General features: G+C 46.8%; 1 protein-coding gene across 1 annotated transcript; it reads left to right on the forward strand.

Moving 5' to 3' along the window:
- Nucleotides 1-319: 319 nt before the first annotated feature.
- On the forward strand, nt 320-17,193 carry SLC35A2 (solute carrier family 35 member A2). Its single transcript, XM_083420427.1, has 5 exons — nt 320-463; nt 3,089-3,271; nt 5,428-5,579; nt 6,550-7,271; nt 15,269-17,193. The coding sequence occupies exons 1-5, from the start codon at nt 406-408 to the stop codon at nt 15,294-15,296; spliced, it is 1,143 nt and encodes a 380-aa protein (XP_083276553.1). The 5' UTR covers nt 320-405; the 3' UTR covers nt 15,297-17,193.
- The last annotated feature ends 157 nt before the right edge of the window (nt 17,194-17,350 follow it).

Below are 17,350 nucleotides of genomic sequence, written 5' to 3' on the forward strand. Positions count from 1 at the left end.
CAGCTATGAATCCGACCAAACATCAGGAACAACTTTCTGGAACTCGGGAGGCTGTGGGCTCTCCTTCTTTGCATGTTTTTGATGAGAGGTTGGTTGGCCCTCCGCCAGGGATGCTTTCGCTGAGATTCCAGCTGCGCAGGGGGTCAGACTCGATGACCCTGGGGGTCCCTTCCAACTCTATGGTTTTATGACTCTATGGTTCTCAGCGGGCGGCCCCGCCTCCTTCCTCTAGCCGCGGAGTCCTCCGGAAGGAGCACGGCCGCTCTGCCCGCTCTCTCGCACTCCCTTCTCTATGGCCTTTCCGCACTGCTCGCCCCACTCCTCGGAAGCGGAAGTGCGTCGGGACGCTGGGATGCGGAAGTGCCGGCTGCGGCGGGGGAACTCGGTTGCCCGGCGGTTGCCACCATGGCAGCGGCTGGGGGCTCGGGGAGCAGCGGCGGCGGGAGCCCGGTGGCCGCAGGAGGTGAGAGTTGGGGGGCTGGGGAGGCCACATCCCCCTCGCCTCAGCGCCCCGCAACCTGCCGTGGGGCTGGGCTGCGGGAGGGCAGGCGGATAAGGGGGGGCAGGAGCCCCTTTCAGGCCGGGTCTCTCTCTCTCTCTCTCTCTACGTGTGTCGTACAGACAGTTAGATATATAGATGCCTCTCTCCCCCGATAGACATACCAATATGTATGTATATATGAGAGAGGCATTGGTATGTCTATCGGGGGAGAGAAGCATATACTGGGCTAGCCAGACAGAGAGGGAGAGCTAGCCCTAATATACACACACACACAAACACACACACACACACATATAATACACACGGCTGCTGGTGAGCAACAAGGAAAGAATGCTGTGCTGTCCTTCTCTGCATCTGGTCGAGGGTGAATTTTAGTGCACAGAGGAGGAGGAGTCTTTTAGCCATTTCGATTGGGATCCTGGAAGTGTGAATCCCTGTAGGAAAGCCTGTCCCCATTTTACGCTGCAAATCCCCCCTTTAAAAGAGAGAGGGAGAGCTCAAAGAAATATTAAAGGTGAGCCATGGTGAGCCAGGAGAATGTATTTCATTACAATTTTGGGTAACAGTTTCTAGTGTAACGGAGGATTTGTGATCAGAATGAATAGGAATGGCAATAGCTACTAGCGAAAAGAAGGTCTGGAAGGCTGGCTTACCAGCTGGCAACTCTGATGATGTGTAAAAGTTCCGCCTTCATTTTCAAAGGAATTATACCTCTGACTACCAGATTTTGGGGATAAACGTAGGAAGTCATCATCATTGCTATGCCTATCCCCTGTGGGAGGTGGGTTGCTGAACAAAACCAGCCTTCATTATACTCCTTTAAGGCTGTTATTCTTAACAGTTAGTTCTGCAGTCCTATTAGGACGTCATAGGTGACTCCAGGAACTGAGATGGGGAATGCCTGCTCAGCTGTTTAATGTAATTCTTTCCATAGCTTGTATTGGGCTTCTTGCTGTTTGATTTCTCTTTCAGGAAGCAGGTGAACACTTTTCTGTTCATAGGAATGTAGTTCAGCAAGCTGTGGCTGTGCCATTTTTCGGTCCCCACTTCCTGCTAGGTCTGCGTGTGTCTCCCATGGCAGGTGCAAGATATTGTTTGCTGAGCCAAGCAGAGCAGGATGCCAGCTCTCTGGGATCCGTTTTGTGCGTCAGAACAGTGGGGTGGAAAACCCTGACCTTTCGCATACCACTGGAGCTATGAGACCTGGATTAGTAGATGTTAAACATTGCAAGAGGGGTGGGATTTTGCTCAGCCGGGAAGTTTATCTAAATACTCTATGGTAGTAATTCCATTTGCCAGTTAAATTGGAAAGAAACCTTATGATTCTCCTTTGATGCCAGCAGCCAAGGTGATCAGGTGAGCCTCCAGCCGCAGATGGTGCAGGAAACAATTAACTCTCATAAATGCAGGACTTGCCTTCATCCTAAAAATCTCTGGGCCCTTTATTTTAATTAATGTATACCTTTTTTCACTATTTATTTATTTCCAACTTTACAAAGTACATCAACTTCAGTACCAACAGTAAAAGTTTTAACATCAACTATAAAACTTGAGATCACTGTGTTACTTCATCATTTTTGTTAGTCATCCCCTAACGCATCTCATTCTCTACCACCTCTCTAGAGGCTGCAATCTACTCCCAGCATAAAACAACTGGCAGTGATCTACCCATTTTCATGGGGGGGGGATACCAAAGTTGTTGAGCTTTTCGTTGAGCTTTTTTAAGGGAAGGACAAAGTTGCTGAGCTTCTTTTTTTGGGGGGGGGGGAGAAACATGCACCACAAAAAAAATCGTGATGCTAACAAGTAGATGAAGTGAAGAAGACTAGTTTATTATCAGTAACAACCACCCATTTCACAGACAAAACGGTGATGGTGGGGGTGGAGACTTCCAACACAATTCTTTTTACAGCCACCAATCCAAAGGGAGCCCGCGATCGACCGTGATCATTCTGTGATCGACCTGTCGATCGCTATCAACCTGTTGGACATTGCTGCCTTAGGACATCATTCCATGGATTTCCATGAGTCTGGGGCGTCCTTATACTTCCCTTTGTTTTGTTTAAATATTTGATAAAGGATTCCCCCCTGCACCACATATAAAGCACCCATACTAAGTTCATGTTTGCCAATACCTGACTTGTTTCAAACAAGGGCTTAGTGTGCCAAGACTTTAGTGCTCTTGTCAGCAACTAGTTGTATGAAAGGATCACTTTCTGAGGAGATGGAGGCTGGTGGGCTAGGGCTTCCCTTTCCCCCATCTCTCAAAGTGGGTTGTCGCCACAGGGTGGGCAACTGCAGTGGGGAGTCTGCTAAAACTTGGGCAGTCTGGATGTAACCCTTGGGCTTCCAGTTACTCATGCCTGCCTCTGTGGTCACTGATGGACTCGGTCCTGGAGAACTGGATTGCTCCCATTGTGTGGGGTTTTCCGTGTTCTTCCTTGGACACCCCCAGCTTTGTTTTTGGAATAGGTGGTGGTTCCCCAAACATCATCTCTCATGCTTCTCTGTTGTTCAAGCCTTGGTTGTGGTAGCTTTCTGCTGCAGGGTGAGATCCCAAGCTGATCCCTACTTTTCTTTTCCCAGGTAACAGACGGTTGAAGTACATCAGCTTAGCTGTCTTGGTGGTTCAGAATGCCTCTCTCATCCTCAGTATCCGCTATGTGCGCACGCTGCCTGGGGACCGCTTCTTTGCCACTTCCGCTGTGGTTATGGCTGAAATCCTTAAGGGAGTCACCTGCCTGCTGCTCATCTTCATTCAGAAAAAAGGTGGGGACTACTGTGCCTCAGAAGATGGAAACCCTTGCAGCAATCCTCCATTCCCAGCGCATTAGCCTGTGTTCACCGGCAGTCTTGCTGGGTGGATCATTGAGCTTTTGCTTTGGTGAAGACTAGTGGCTAGCTTGGAAAACTTGAATCTCTCTTGTTGTCAGTGATTTACCGTATTTTTCGCTCTATAAGACGCACCTTGTTTTGAGGAGGAGAACAAGACAAAAAATATTCTCCCCCTCTGCGCAGAGCCCCTTCAGCGAAGCGGCAGGAGAAGCGGAGCCCCTTCCATTTCTCCTCCCGCTTCACTGAAGGGGGGCTGCGTAGAGAGGGAGAGTGCGCAGCGCCTCTCCAGCGAAGCAAAGCCAGGAGAGCAAGAGGGATTGGTGCGCACCGACCCCTCTTGCTCTCCTGGCTTCAGCAAAAGGAACGCTAAGCTTCCGGAGCGCAGCAGGAGCTCCCACTGAGCTCCGGAGGCTTCACGTTGCTTTCGCTGAAGCCATGGAGCCTGCATTTGCTCCATAAGACGCACACATATTTCCCCTTACTTTTTAGGAGGGGAAAAGTGCGTCTTATAGAGCAAAAAATACGGTATTTTATTTAATTGTCCTTGCTCTGTCTTGCCTCTGGACTTGGCGCTCTGTGACCATAATGCTATTGCTGTAAATATAAATGCATGATAGTATTTACACACACTCACTCTCACTCTTATTTCCCCTCTCTATCAAAAAACAAAAATTCAACCATCCACTTAAATTAATAGGCCTTAGATTTGAAGTAAAAGGAAGTCATTAGTCACACATTGTATAATTAACCTACAGAACTGATAGCTCTAAGATAGCCACTAGCATCAATTCCTTTATAAAGAGATTAGTTGGAAGATCTCTGGCTATTACCTCACACTGCCTGAGGGGATTGTCAATAGGGTGTTAGGTACAGTGGTGCCTCGCAAGATGAAATTAATTCATTCTGTGAGTTTTTCCGTCTTGTGAATTTTTTCGTCTTGCGAAGCACCACTGTGTATTGATGGTTTCCCATAGGAATGCATTGGCGGTTTTTAAAAAAAGGCGCAAGACATTTTCGTCTTGCGAAGCAAGCCCATAGGGAAATCCATCTTGCAAAGCAACTCAGAAAACGAAAAACTCTTTCGTCTTGCGAGGCATTCGTCTTGCAAGGTACCACTATTTCTTTCAGGGTCCGCTTGTGAACCTCCCTGAAGCCACTATTGGTAGACAAAATGTTGAGATCAAATGGGATGACCAGCTGTGTAAAGTCTTGTGTTCTAATGCCTACTCCGTTTTGCACATTGTAGTCTAGGGATTGGTGCCCAGGCTGCTACCTGCCAAACTTGCACAGGCCCATTCACTTCTAGGGATTTCTACCATCCAGCCCATTATAAACTTCAGCAGATGCTTCTACCTTAGCCAAGGCCTTGGCAAAGTAGTACTTTGTACTCTCCCCCCCCCCGCCCCCCGCCAGGTGAATAGTAGCACTAGGCTCGTAACTGTGTGCTCACCATGAGGCAGGGGCATGGAATGCCAATGGCTCTGTTGCTGTTCAGACTAGAAAGTAAAGGATTCCTATTTTTTTAAAAAAATATTTATTAAAAGTTTAATAGTTACAGAAAAAGAGAAAGTAAGGAAAGGGAAAAAAAATTTTTAACGAGCAATACATCAAAATTAAGAAGAAAAACAAAAAAAACCAATACATCAAAACCACAAGAAAAACAAACAAAAATAAATATTAAAAACACATCCAATATTTCCGTATCTTTACCTTTCATTTACTAGTTTCATCGACCTCCTCACATCTCCCTTTTTTGTATTCTAGTTCAATTAGCCATTTCAGCAAATCCTTTCCATCTTTCTCAATTTTTGTTCTAAAATCTATCTTAACACAATCTAACTTTAAATTTTCCACTTTAACCCCTTAACAGCCAATTTTTACTTAATTCTTTATAACATTTCTGCTAAAACCGAAAGTAAAGGATTCCTTTTGTATGTTGACTCACATAAGAGAGAGCCTGGTGGGTGCTCTGCCGAGCCATCATTACAGCCTCTTTCATCCCTTGTCAGTTACAAATAATGACCCTTGTTAAAAACAACATTTATTTCCAACCAAGACAGTGGTCTCTTTGTCTGTCTCTCCTTTCCCAGGTAACCTGAAACAGTTTGCTGCTTCCTTGTATGACTCGATTGTGGTGCAGTATATGGACACACTCAAACTCGCAGTGCCTTCTCTCATTTACACCCTCCAAAACAACCTCCAATATGTGGCCATCTCCAACCTGCCTGCAGCCACCTTCCAGGTGAGACACCAGCTCTGGGACCCAAGTAGTCTTAGCTCCTCCCTTGCAGGTTATTCTGAAGAGGGTGCCCTACTCACTTTCATTCGCCCGCTTTATATAGATGCGCACATCCTGTTCTTCCCACCTGCACAATGTTGAATGAAGCCATGATGGGTGGGTATCTGAGATGTGTTACAATAATTCCTTAGAGCTCCTGCAGCAGGTCTTAGTGAAGTCATGTGGAGGCATCCAGAAATGCCCGCTGCTGTGTGGGACCATACCTATAGTTTTATTTTCCAAGCCTTGGTTAATAGTACACCCCTATCCTTACAGTGAGAGCCACAGGCAGCTGTTCATTGGCAGTTATTCTATTTTCCGGTGGACAGAGGAATCCTGCATATTCTGTGCACAGAAAAGCAGGATTATTTCATCTGTATAAATTATGCAAATTAACCAATTCAGCAGTTTTCTAAATGTGGGAAATTCTTCATTAAAAAAACAAAACTATTTTGTATAATTCTGGTTCTGTTAGTTAGGTGAAAGAGCAAACTGTCCTTCTGGGTTCCTAGAACTTAGCAGGTATCGCCCACTTATTCTCACTGTTCCCACAGTCATAAAGGCTTGTATTTATGCGCTCCGTCTCTACTTCCATGGAATTGCGGTATGCACACTCCTGGGTATGTGATTGTGAGCCTCGACCACCTCATTGGCTTTCAGGGGTTAAAGTGAGTTCATTTTGAATTGGTTAAACCAATGCCACACCGTTTGAGATCTTAGCTGAATTCGGTATGTAGAGGACAGGATATGATCTGAAACAGAATCGGGGTACTTAACTGCAGTACTGCATTGGAGGCTGTTGTCTGTTTTAGTAACAATGTGAACCTATCTAGAGAATAGGGGTTGGGCCTTTGCTGTTGGTCCCACCCTGGCTGGACGTTCTCCTATCACACGGCATGCTGGGATGCCTACTAAACTGCACTGCCTTTCTCAGGTCACCTACCAGCTGAAGATCCTCACCACAGCTGTCTTCTCTGTGCTGATGCTCCGCAAGAGCCTGTCCCGTCTCCAGTGGCTGTCCCTTGTGCTCCTTTTTGTCGGTGTGGCCATTGTCCAAGTGGAGCAGCAGCAGGCAGGGGGCAGATCACCCCCTGGAGGCCAGGGAATGCAACAGAACTACATGGTGGGGCTTGTGGCCGTGGTGGTGTCCTGCCTGTCATCTGGCTTTGCCGGAGTCTATTTTGAAAAGATCCTCAAGGGCAGCGCAGCCTCCGTCTGGCTACGTAACGTCCAACTAGGCATCTTCGGGACCTTGCTGGGGCTGTTGGGGCTGTGGTCCACGGAGGGGGCAGCCGTGGCTGAGCGTGGATTCTTCTTTGGCTACACCCCGCTTGTGTGGGGAGTGATCCTGAACCAAGCTTTTGGCGGCCTGCTGGTGGCTGTGGTGGTGAAATATGCTGACAACATCCTCAAGGGCTTTGCCACCTCCTTCTCCATCGTAGTGTCCACTGTGGCTTCCATCTACCTCTTTGACTTCCACCTCAACCTGCTCTTTGCTCTAGGAGCAGGGCTGGTCATAGGGGCTGTCTATCTATACAGCTTGCCCAAGGGACCTTTGGCCAGCCGCTCCTTAGCGGGGACAGCTACAGAGCATCAGGGCCACACAGCACAGAGCAAAGAACTTCCTTCTGTGACTACAGATGGCTTCCTGTCCAAGTCAGTGTTGGTCAATTGAGAAGAAAAGAGCACATCCTCCATACCTGGTTTTGGTTTCTTGTGAAGTTTCCACAGCACTTGTCCTCCCCCTTCAATTTAAACCTATCCCGCCTCTGATTCTCTCCTGCCTCGTGCTCATCTCTTCTTCTGCCCCCCCCTAACTTTGTGCTGACCACTCACCCACTCTCTTCCACACCGCCCCCATCCCGCTTCTTCCATTGCCAACTCAACTTCTCCAGCTTCTCCCTGACTCTTAAATGTTATGTCTGTTTCTCCACTCTGCCTGTCTGGGGACAATCCCTGCCCCACCAACAGAAGCAGCTGAAGGGCAAAAGCTGCTTGGGAATCACCTGGGTCCTTTGCCTTGAGACCCACAAAACTCCCTCTTCTTTGGTCAGCAGGGAGCAAATTCACAAAGAGGTGTATTTTTGTATGAACACTCTGAACGAAGGATCCCATACAGCCACTGAAGGGGATGTGTATGTTGCTGTGGAGATCACGTGCTGTGCATAAGCAGAGAAGGGTGGAAGGAGACCTCATCTGCCATTGTGGAGCATACAAATGTTCTGGGTTATTTTGGGTCGTTTTTTAAAATGCCACCTTTGAAGTGGTAGGGTTTTGCTTGCTTACCACTGGCCACTGGGAATCCGTTAAACTAATCTACTGTGGTAGATGAAAATTAAATGAGAAGAGTTCTGAGTGTGTGTGTGCTTGTGGGAGGGTGAGAGTGGCAGAACTTGTATGTTTGTGAAGTGAGAAAAATTGAGAGGAGAGGAGAACTGGATAGGAAGTTGGTAGTGAGGGAGGGGGCTGCTGGGGGCCCCAGGTCTCTTCTTTCTCTGGCTCTGGGTGGATAGTTGGAACTACTGGGTCATAGCAGGATTGGAGCTGGGTTCTAGGCAACCTTAATTATTTCCTGCCCTCAGCATGTATTTAGTGTCTATAGTCTTTGAGGATCACTGGGTAAATGGAGGGGGAGCATGAATCACTAGTTACTAATGAAGATTTTCCTGTGGAAGACACTGCAGAACGAAACTGCAATCTGCTTGTCTCATTTAATGCTTGAACTAGCAGCAGTTGTGGGGGGTGATGGGACAGGGATGTCCCTTGTTGACAGTGCACAGAGGACTGACTTGCACAAATGGGAGGTGGGAAATCTTCATCAACACCTGCCTTATGCTGCGGCTCAATGGAGGTACCTAGGAACCCAAGACTTGGATGCCAGATGCTCTGGAATCGAATGGCTGCCACTAGGGGTGGGGCAGAAAGCTGAAAACCGGCACCATTCAGATTCATACCCTGCAACTTGGAACATTGGGTGGGTCTAAATTGCAACCAGGATTCCTCGCTAGCTCGGCAGCCTGCACAGTGGAAGGCCCACTGACGGTAGTGCAGCCATTCATTTGAGGGCTGCTAGTTTTACGGTTCCAGGCAAGCAGTCAAAGCAGGTCGTAGATCCCCTCATGAGCTGCCATACGTGTTTGGTGGGCTGTGCTCAGCTTGGTGGATCACAGAGTTGTGCAAACTGGAGCCTGAAGGGTTAAGCCATGGAGGAGCAGGCACTGGGGTGGTGGCAGCTGTGTCCATTTTGGTGCCTCACTTTCCCCAGCTCTGCTCATGGAGGGTTGGTGGGAGAGCAGCTGCCTTTTTAAGAATCCTCACGCATTCTGTTCTGGCTGGAGCGATGTTTTGTGGGGATCACTAAACCTAGAAAGGGTTTTTTTGGCATTAGGTGTGTCAGTCAGGTTTTGTGTTGGGGTGGGAAGATAATCAAAAGTAACATGGTATGTGTATATATATATAAGGTTTTTAGATTGCTGATCATTTTCTATGAATCCTGCTTTTTTTACAGAAAAAAAGCCTGTACCGTTTGCCAATGTACATGAACCACAGATGAATAAAGAGAGTGTATTTATTTAGCCGTATTGCTTAATGATTGAGGAAGCCTCGGAAAGGGCAGACCTTTGCCTCACTCACTGCATGTCTAACCCTATTAACACTGGAAGGCGCGTGGGGTGGTATTTGGGGCGGGGCGGGGGGAGGACCTTCATCGGATTGGGGCTCTGGGTCAGCCTTAAGGTAGACAAGGGGTCAAGACTTGATTTTGAGCCAGGATCTGGAGAACAATCCTTTTGCAGTGCAGGGATTTAGCCTTGGAACACAGAAAGTAATAAAAGCTGTTTGGGTTCGTGATGCTTTCCCCTGACAACATAAAGTAGCCACAACCAAAAGCCACAGCTGGGTTGACGAAGAAATAGGGGTCTGCCTGCTGATTAAATGGATTCATGGTTGCTCAAGTAAAGCTAAATATAGTTGCATTCTTAATAAATAGCTCTGGAAGAGGACATCGTTTTCATTTTAGATGATGCATTCACATATCTCAGTAGACCTCATCTTAGAAGAGACCTTTCCTCCTGTGTGTAAGAAAAAATGGGGAGATGTCTCTTCTAATCTGGGACCTTCTAATCTGGCCCTGGTTTTTCGAACTACTATTAAGTAGTTAGGTTTTCTAAATTAAAAAATAAATTTGGAACACCCCTTTAAACAAATGTTTCTAATTGGCTAAATATTTCAGTGCTTGGGATCTGACATTTTATTTAGTAAGATCTCGGGACACAACATAATAAATTACAGCCATAAGGTAGTGCCATATCTCTGTGTCAGAGTTTGGCTTAGTTAGCGCAAATAGCAGAGCTGTATCCAGTCCCAGAAATAGGCTGCACACAAACTACTTGCATAGCCTACAGTCACCCCTTTTTATCTGGGAGAGCCCCTGGTTTCTGGTACCTGTCCTTGATAAAGGACGGGAGAGAGATTTTAGGGATGTCTTTTAAAAATATGTCTATAAATATGAAATGCTAGCCTTCAGATTTCAGTCCTCCCCACTTCTCTAGAAATTCCCTCTCTGGGATGCATCTTGATGCTCCTACAACACACATCTCATTGCCAAAAGGGCCATAGCACATGGCTGGCATGCAGACAGTCCCAGCGCCAATGCCCTTCCCAGGCAAGACTGGGCAAGACCCTTGCCTCACTGAGCAAGAAGCCGCGTTGGCCTAACTTGGTATGAGGCAGTTTTCTGTGTTCCTAGTAGAACAAGGGCCTAAGAGCTTTGCAGGATCAGGTCAAAGGCCTGTCTAGTCCAACCTTCTGTTTTGGTGATGGCCAACCAGAAGCCCATGGGAAGCAGGACTTTGGTGCTGTGCTGCTGCTTCTGTTTGCCCTGTGGCCTCCTCAGATAGTAAATCAGGAATGGAGAACCCACATGTTTCTCTAAAGCTTCTCCCACCTGCCTGATTCCTGGTGGCAAAGGACATGGCTCCCTGCCAGAAGTTGGGTTGGCAGTTCCTGCCAAAATCAAGGGATCTGCATCATTTCTGGTTTGATCTCAAGCTGTACAGCTGCCAGGTGATAATCAGGTGTTTGACAAGTGGACAGCCCCACAGGAACACCCTCCCCCCCCCAATTAAGGGGCAAGTTATTTTGACACCTGAGAGAGAAAACTGCCCTCTGTAGCAGTTGACTATACAGTGGTGATAAATCACAACATGCAGTGCTGTAGCTACTGGGGAACCTTTTTTTTTGTCCTGGGTGAAGCCTCCAGAGCAGTGATTCTCAACCTTGGGTCCCCAGATGTTTTTGGCCTACAACTCCCATGATCCCTAGCTCACAGATCAGTGGTCAGGGATGATGGGAGTTGTAGGCCAAAAACATCTGGGGACCCAAGGTTGAGAAAGGCTGCTCCACTGAGGTTCTCAGCCTGTGCCTGGGGGTGCCAAACTGTCTTTGACCTGGGTGAAATCATGCCTAGTTTCGCCACTGCTTTCATGACACCTGAAAGCAGCGGCCTAACTGCTCAGCAGTAGTGCCAGCCCTGAGCACTGAAGCTGGAATGAGTGCTTTGCTGTAGTGCTTTGGTAATGCAGGTGAGCTGTGCACAAGCAAGCTGCCTGCTAGCTCTGTGGAGGCTCCTTTTATTGCCACAATATGCAAAACCAGGCAGATACATTTTGGACTGTGACCTTTACACATCTTCCAATCCCAAGATCGAGGGGTGGTACAAAGTTATTTTGGCACCTGTTTCCACCGCGTCATTTTTCCCTTGCACAATGTATGACGAAGGAGACAAAGGTCACAGACAGGGCATGGCAGACTACTAAGAGAGCAAAAGGTTAGATAGAGGGCAAGATGTTCAGACAGCTCTGGGGGGCAGTGTGCTCCACACCACAAGGTCACGCATGCAGACAGATGAGGCTGGGGTGGGAGTGTGCTCCACACCCAGCGATCATTCCTACACTTTGCTAAGCCCAGCCTGCTTCTCAGCTAACGAAGTGGATACGGTCAGCCTACTAACACATCCCATGGAGTAAGCAGTTGCAGGATAGGGCATGGTACGTAAAAGGACCCAACCAGGTGGAGGAGGAGCTTGAGCAATGTTTAAGTGGGGCGGGTTTGGTGAGGTAGAGAAGGCGAGGTTTGTGGGTGTCAGAACATAGCTGAGCTATAATAATAATATAATAATTATTATTATTTATACCCCGCCCATCTGGCTGGGCTTCCCCAGCCACTCTGGGCAGCTTCCAACCAAATATTAAAATACAGTAATACATCAAACATTAAAAGTTTCCCTAAACAGGGCTGCCTTCTGATGTCTTCTAAAAGTTTGGTAGTTGTTGTTCTCTTTGACATCTGGTGGGAGGGCATTCCACAGGGTGGGTGCCACTACCGAGAAGGCCCTCTGCCTGGTTCCCTGTAACTTGGCTTCTCACAGTGAGGGAACCGCCAGAAGGCCCTTGGCACTGGACTTCAGTGTCCAGGTAGAACGATGGAGGTGGAGACGCTCCTTCAAGTATACTGGACCGAGGCCGTTTAGGGCTTTAAAGGTCAGCACCAACACTTTGAATTGTGCTTGGAAATGTACTGGGAGCCAATGTAGGTCTTGAAAGACCAGTGTTATGTGGGCTCGGCAGCCGCTCCCAGTCACCAGTCTAGCTGCTGCATTCTGGATTAGTTGTAGCTATAAGGAATGTCCCTGGAAAAGGCTGGCCATGATGTTATTAGAGGGAACCCAACCCAGAGATCACAGGCTCTGGTCCATTCACCAGAGGGCACAAACCCGCAGGGCTGAATGCAAAAGGCGCCCAGGACTCATCATGCAATTTCACCTGGGACCCATCATGTTCCATTTCAGACTGCAAGTTGGGGAGTCGTGTGGCTGAACGTTCCTCCCTGCACGCAGAAAACAAAATGTCTGAGAGAGTTGGTAGCCTAGTCTTCCCACAGCTTAGCAGAAGAGCTCATGCACACATAAGAGCCTGGTATCAGTCCCTGTATTCTAGAGACAGATTAATAAAGCTGCTAGCACATTTGCAAAGCTAAGCAGGGTCCAGCGTGGTTTCAAATGGGATGGGAGACTGCGTGTTGAGATTCCTGCAGTGGCTGGGGTTGGCAAAGTTGACCCTTGGGGTCCCTTTCAATTCTGTGTTTCTATTCTAAGTAGGGCTGAGAGATTCCTGTCTGAGAACCTGGTGGGAGACTGGGGGAGAGAGCCAGTCCCAGCCACTGCAGACAAGACAGAGCTGGATGGTCTGACTCTGTAGAAAGCAACTCCCTACTGTTCCAAGTTTTGCATGTGAAGGGCCTTTTTAAAAAAGAAATAATTGATTGCAATGAATCTCTCTTAGTAACATAGTCTGAGAATATTTATTCTACCTGTCGCATATATATTTTAAAGATATTTAGCTCTGGGGCACCTCACAATCTCAAAGGAAAATGAACTACCATCTAAAAACAATAATTTGGCTACAAACCAGAGGTAGGTGTCTATATACCACCATGGCTCTGGCTTTCACTTGCAGGAGAACAGTTGCAGCTGAAGAGGTGCTGGAAGCCCATGTCCTCTTCATGGACTTTCCAGAGGCATCTTATTGGCTGCTGAGGGAAGGGAGATGTTGGACCAGATAAGCCTTTGGCCTGATCCTTGGAGATGCTGTTCTTAGAAATTACGGCTACTGCCTTGTCTGCTGTTGGTGTGGCCTAAGCCTTTGTGTGATTTGCTCTATGGATCTCAGTTCACATTTGATACTAAACTTTAAACGCAGTGTAAACAGGAGTGAGTGAGTTGGATTAATTATCTGACTTGGTATAAGGCAATTTCCTACATTCCTTTGAGTGCAGAATTTGAAATATCCTAGTTTGGGTGTGGGTGTGTATGTTTCATTTATTCATTTATTTATAGCAGAGTATACTCCGCTCCCTCCCAAGGCCTAGAAATGGTTTGCTGCAGAACAAAATAGCTACCGATGTTTCCCAGCGCTCAAGGCTGTGTCCGTTCTGTCATTTTCTGTAACTGCAGTGTGCAAGTGCAGAAATGGTCGGATGCAGAATCCAGTGTCCTAAGAACTGCAGCTGTCTCCTTTTTAAAGGAAGGTTTTAGTCTTCGGAACCTCCAAAGATTAAGAGAACATGGGCATGCGAAATTAGAAGCGGAAGGGAATGCATTATGCAAAAATTGCGCATTTTGTTCAACTGGCATTTTAGTTTAGTATATCTAATCTGTCTCTGCTTTCAAAACACACAAGGTGCCTTTAACAACTTAATTTAAACTTAAGTTGCATAATGTATACAGGTTGCAATGGGTTTGTTTGTTTGTTTGTTTGTTTGTTTCAGTAGAGAGTATTCAGAGTATTCCACTTCCCTTATCAACCCTTCCTGCCTTCCCTGTTGTTTTCTTTCCTGGATTGCATAATCTGTGGCTCAGCATCTTTCTCTGCTAAACTGGAGGTGAAAGAATTTCAGAGGAAGTTGCAGTTGTGGCACAGATCAGAGCTGGACAGGTTTCAGGCTGGTGATATGTTCAGTACTTTGGTTTTTTATTACTAGAACCTTGAGGTCTTATCAAGCAGAGCCAAGTGCAATATTGTGGCTCATGGGCAGGCAGACATATATCTGAGTGAAGGAGCAGGGTACTTCTGAACACATGCACAGCCTGGGAATTTGGTGAGCACAATACCAAGAACACAAGTCCTTTCACATACCCCCCAAAGCCCCTGTCACACACACAAACACATACCCCTGAAATAATAATAATAATTATTTTTTGCTTTCCCCCCCCTTGATGCCATAGAATAGGATTAACCAGGGATTAAAACTCCGGCCCTGGCTACTGGTAGGCCTACTCAGTGCTTTGATTAGATGCATTTTAATGCCACCAACAATGTCCCCACATATTGTCAGCCCTATACTTTTTAAATGAAAGCTGCAATGCTGAGAGTGCTGAATTCTGCACTCAGTGTCAACATACCCTCCAACAATGTCCTATTCAATCATCATCATCATCATCATCATCATCATCATTAATCCCCCACCTATCCGACTGGGTTGTCCCAGCCGCTCTAGGCAGCTTCCAACATATATAAAAAGATAATAAAGCTTTAAACATTTTTAAAAAAACACTTCCCTATGCAGGGTTGGCTTCAGATTCTTCTAAAGGTTGTATAGTTACTTATCTCAAGGGCTGCATAACTCCATACCCTCCAACATTTCTCCAATGAAAATAGGGACGTCCTAAGGAAAAGCAGGAAATAAGCAGCTGTCCTATCTTGAAAAGACATCTGAAGGCAGCCCTGTTCAGGGAAGTTTTTAATATTTAATGCTGTATTGTTTTAACACGATTGGGAGTCGCCCAGAATGGCTGGGGAAACCCAGCCAGATGGGCGGGGTATAAATATATTATTATTATTATTATTATTATTATTCCATGATAAATCAGAAACCCGGATAGCGTCTGTAAATCTGGAACGATCCAGAAATGGGGACACTTGGAAGGTTTGTGTCAGCCTTTACGATTATAGAACAACGTGTAGCTCAGAGTCTGTTTTGGTTTGTTCAAGAGCGTATAACAAAGAACGAGTGGCACACGCTTCCATTTTCTCTCAAGGGTGTGTGTGTCCATTATCCTTTTAGCTCAACCATTATATTTTCATGCTTTCTTCCAGGATCTTGGCTAAAGAAAAAGGATCTTAATGCACCAGAGGGAACAACTTGCAAGACCTCAGTAGCTCTGCACCTCCCCAGGCTGAAGAGGTCCAGGTTTTAGACGCTTCCAAGGAGCTGGCGAGTTCACAGCCTCGTTGTGTTTACAAGGATGGTGGGACCACCCTGGCGATGGCAGCTCTTTGGTGACTCTGCTCCTCTTGGCATCAGATCAGCATGGATTCGTGACGCTATGTGCTTTCCATTGACAGTGGCTTTTCTTTCAGGCACCTATTGCCAACCTGTAAGACCTCCAGAGGTTTGGGACTACAACTCCCATCATTCCTGACGGTTGCTGACTGTGGCTGTTGGGAGTCGGAGTCCAACAGCTGGCAGGGCTACAGGCTGCTTTTAGGCTCACGCTTGATGCTTGTGACGTCAGGCAGCAGTTTGCCATGTGTAACTGAACCATCACAGTTGCACGGAGTAGCTGCTTCATGAAATGAATCTTTGAAAAAGGGGGTAGCAGCCATTATTGCATCTACATCTTCGTAGCCCTGGGGGAAATCTTCAACTTTTACCTAGAGAGGCTGAGCCAGTTGTGTTTACAGAACTTCTCCAGCATGAAGAATCTTACAAACTGCAGTTTGGGGCAGCCAGAGCAGGTCTCTCTCATTTGCACCCCCTGCCTTACCCCGATGTTTGTTCAACATCCAGCCCAGCAGTTTTTTCTGGAGAACTCAAAAGCTTGCTCACAACTTTGTGATGTTTTGATTGGTCCTGATAATGTTGCTACCACGCTGTGATTGGGGATTCTTCACCACGGCCAAGGGACCAGCACAGCTGTCTTCCATTGTCATGGCTATCACAGATCTCAGTTCACCAGATTGGTAGTTGTCAGTCAGTGAAGGACAGGTTCATGCAAGCATGTATTAGATGTCCTTACTATGCACTTTGTGGCCCCTTCTGTGCTGTACATTTAAATATGTACCATACCACTTTAAGTCCTCATGGCTTCCCCAAAGAATCCTGGGAACTGTAGCTTGTTAAGGGTGCCTATTCCCCCTCACTGAACTACAATTCCCAGTGGTGTGACAATCCTTATTCCCAGGGAACTCTGGGAACTGTAGCTTCAAGGGGAATTGAGGGAGGTGTCTCCTAACAACTCTCAGCACCCTCAACAAACCACACTTCCTGGGAATCTTTTGTGGAAGAAATGGCTGTTTAAAGTGGTATAATACCGAGTTAAATATATAGTGCAGCCAGGGCCTGTGACTAAATAGCTGAGCACCTGAACGCTTTGGGACAGAATCCTGTTTGTTGGGGGGCGGCATAGATGCCAATACTTTGTTGCATTCAGCTGCACTTGGGGGGGGATTCATTTTCTTTGAAGAACAGTGCCAGATTATAATTTGTGCCCAAACCGCTTTTGTCTTGTTTCACCCCATTGCAGGAAAGTAAAAGCCAAAACAGTCCCACCAAGTCCTAATTCCAGTCCTCGGATTTTGGCTGCTCTTTGCAGCTTAGCAATTATTTAAAAGTATGGCCTGTACATTGTTTGGCCAGAGTTAAACTCAGGCTTGGTGAGTCAGAGGGATTAAAGTTGGAAAAGGTGCTTGGGCTGTTTCCAAGGTTGGGAACAGAGCAGAAGCTGATGTAAGGGCAGGGCACCTATCCATGCATTTCGCTTAGGTTGCCACCTCATATGTGCCTCATTTTTTGTTGTCACTAAACCAAGTGGGATGGTGCCCAGGTAGAACCTAGAGTCCTCATTCATCCCCTCCATCAGAGTGGCGCTGTAGCATCATGTGTAACTCAGTATTATGAGAAAATCATTGCTTAAAGAGATCTGCGCTTGGAGCAAACGCATTATATTTTTAGTACTGACAATGCTTTTCCAACACTTCTTTAATATTGTAGAAACTAATACATATTTGTAAGCAAACAAGCTAGATGTGGAGTTGTCATTTACAAATTGCTCCATGCCATGGCTGCTGGCTCTGGCCAAATGGATATGGCTTTTGTGATGTACATTTTCTACCTGGAGCACGTCAAGGTGATACATGGTGTGGCTGAAGCTGGGCTCTGCTGCCTTGAGTTCTCCA

This window comes from Podarcis tiliguerta (genome assembly GCF_965153285.1).
Source record: "Podarcis tiliguerta genome assembly, chromosome: 17".
Lineage (NCBI taxonomy): Eukaryota > Metazoa > Chordata > Lepidosauria > Squamata > Lacertidae > Podarcis > Podarcis tiliguerta.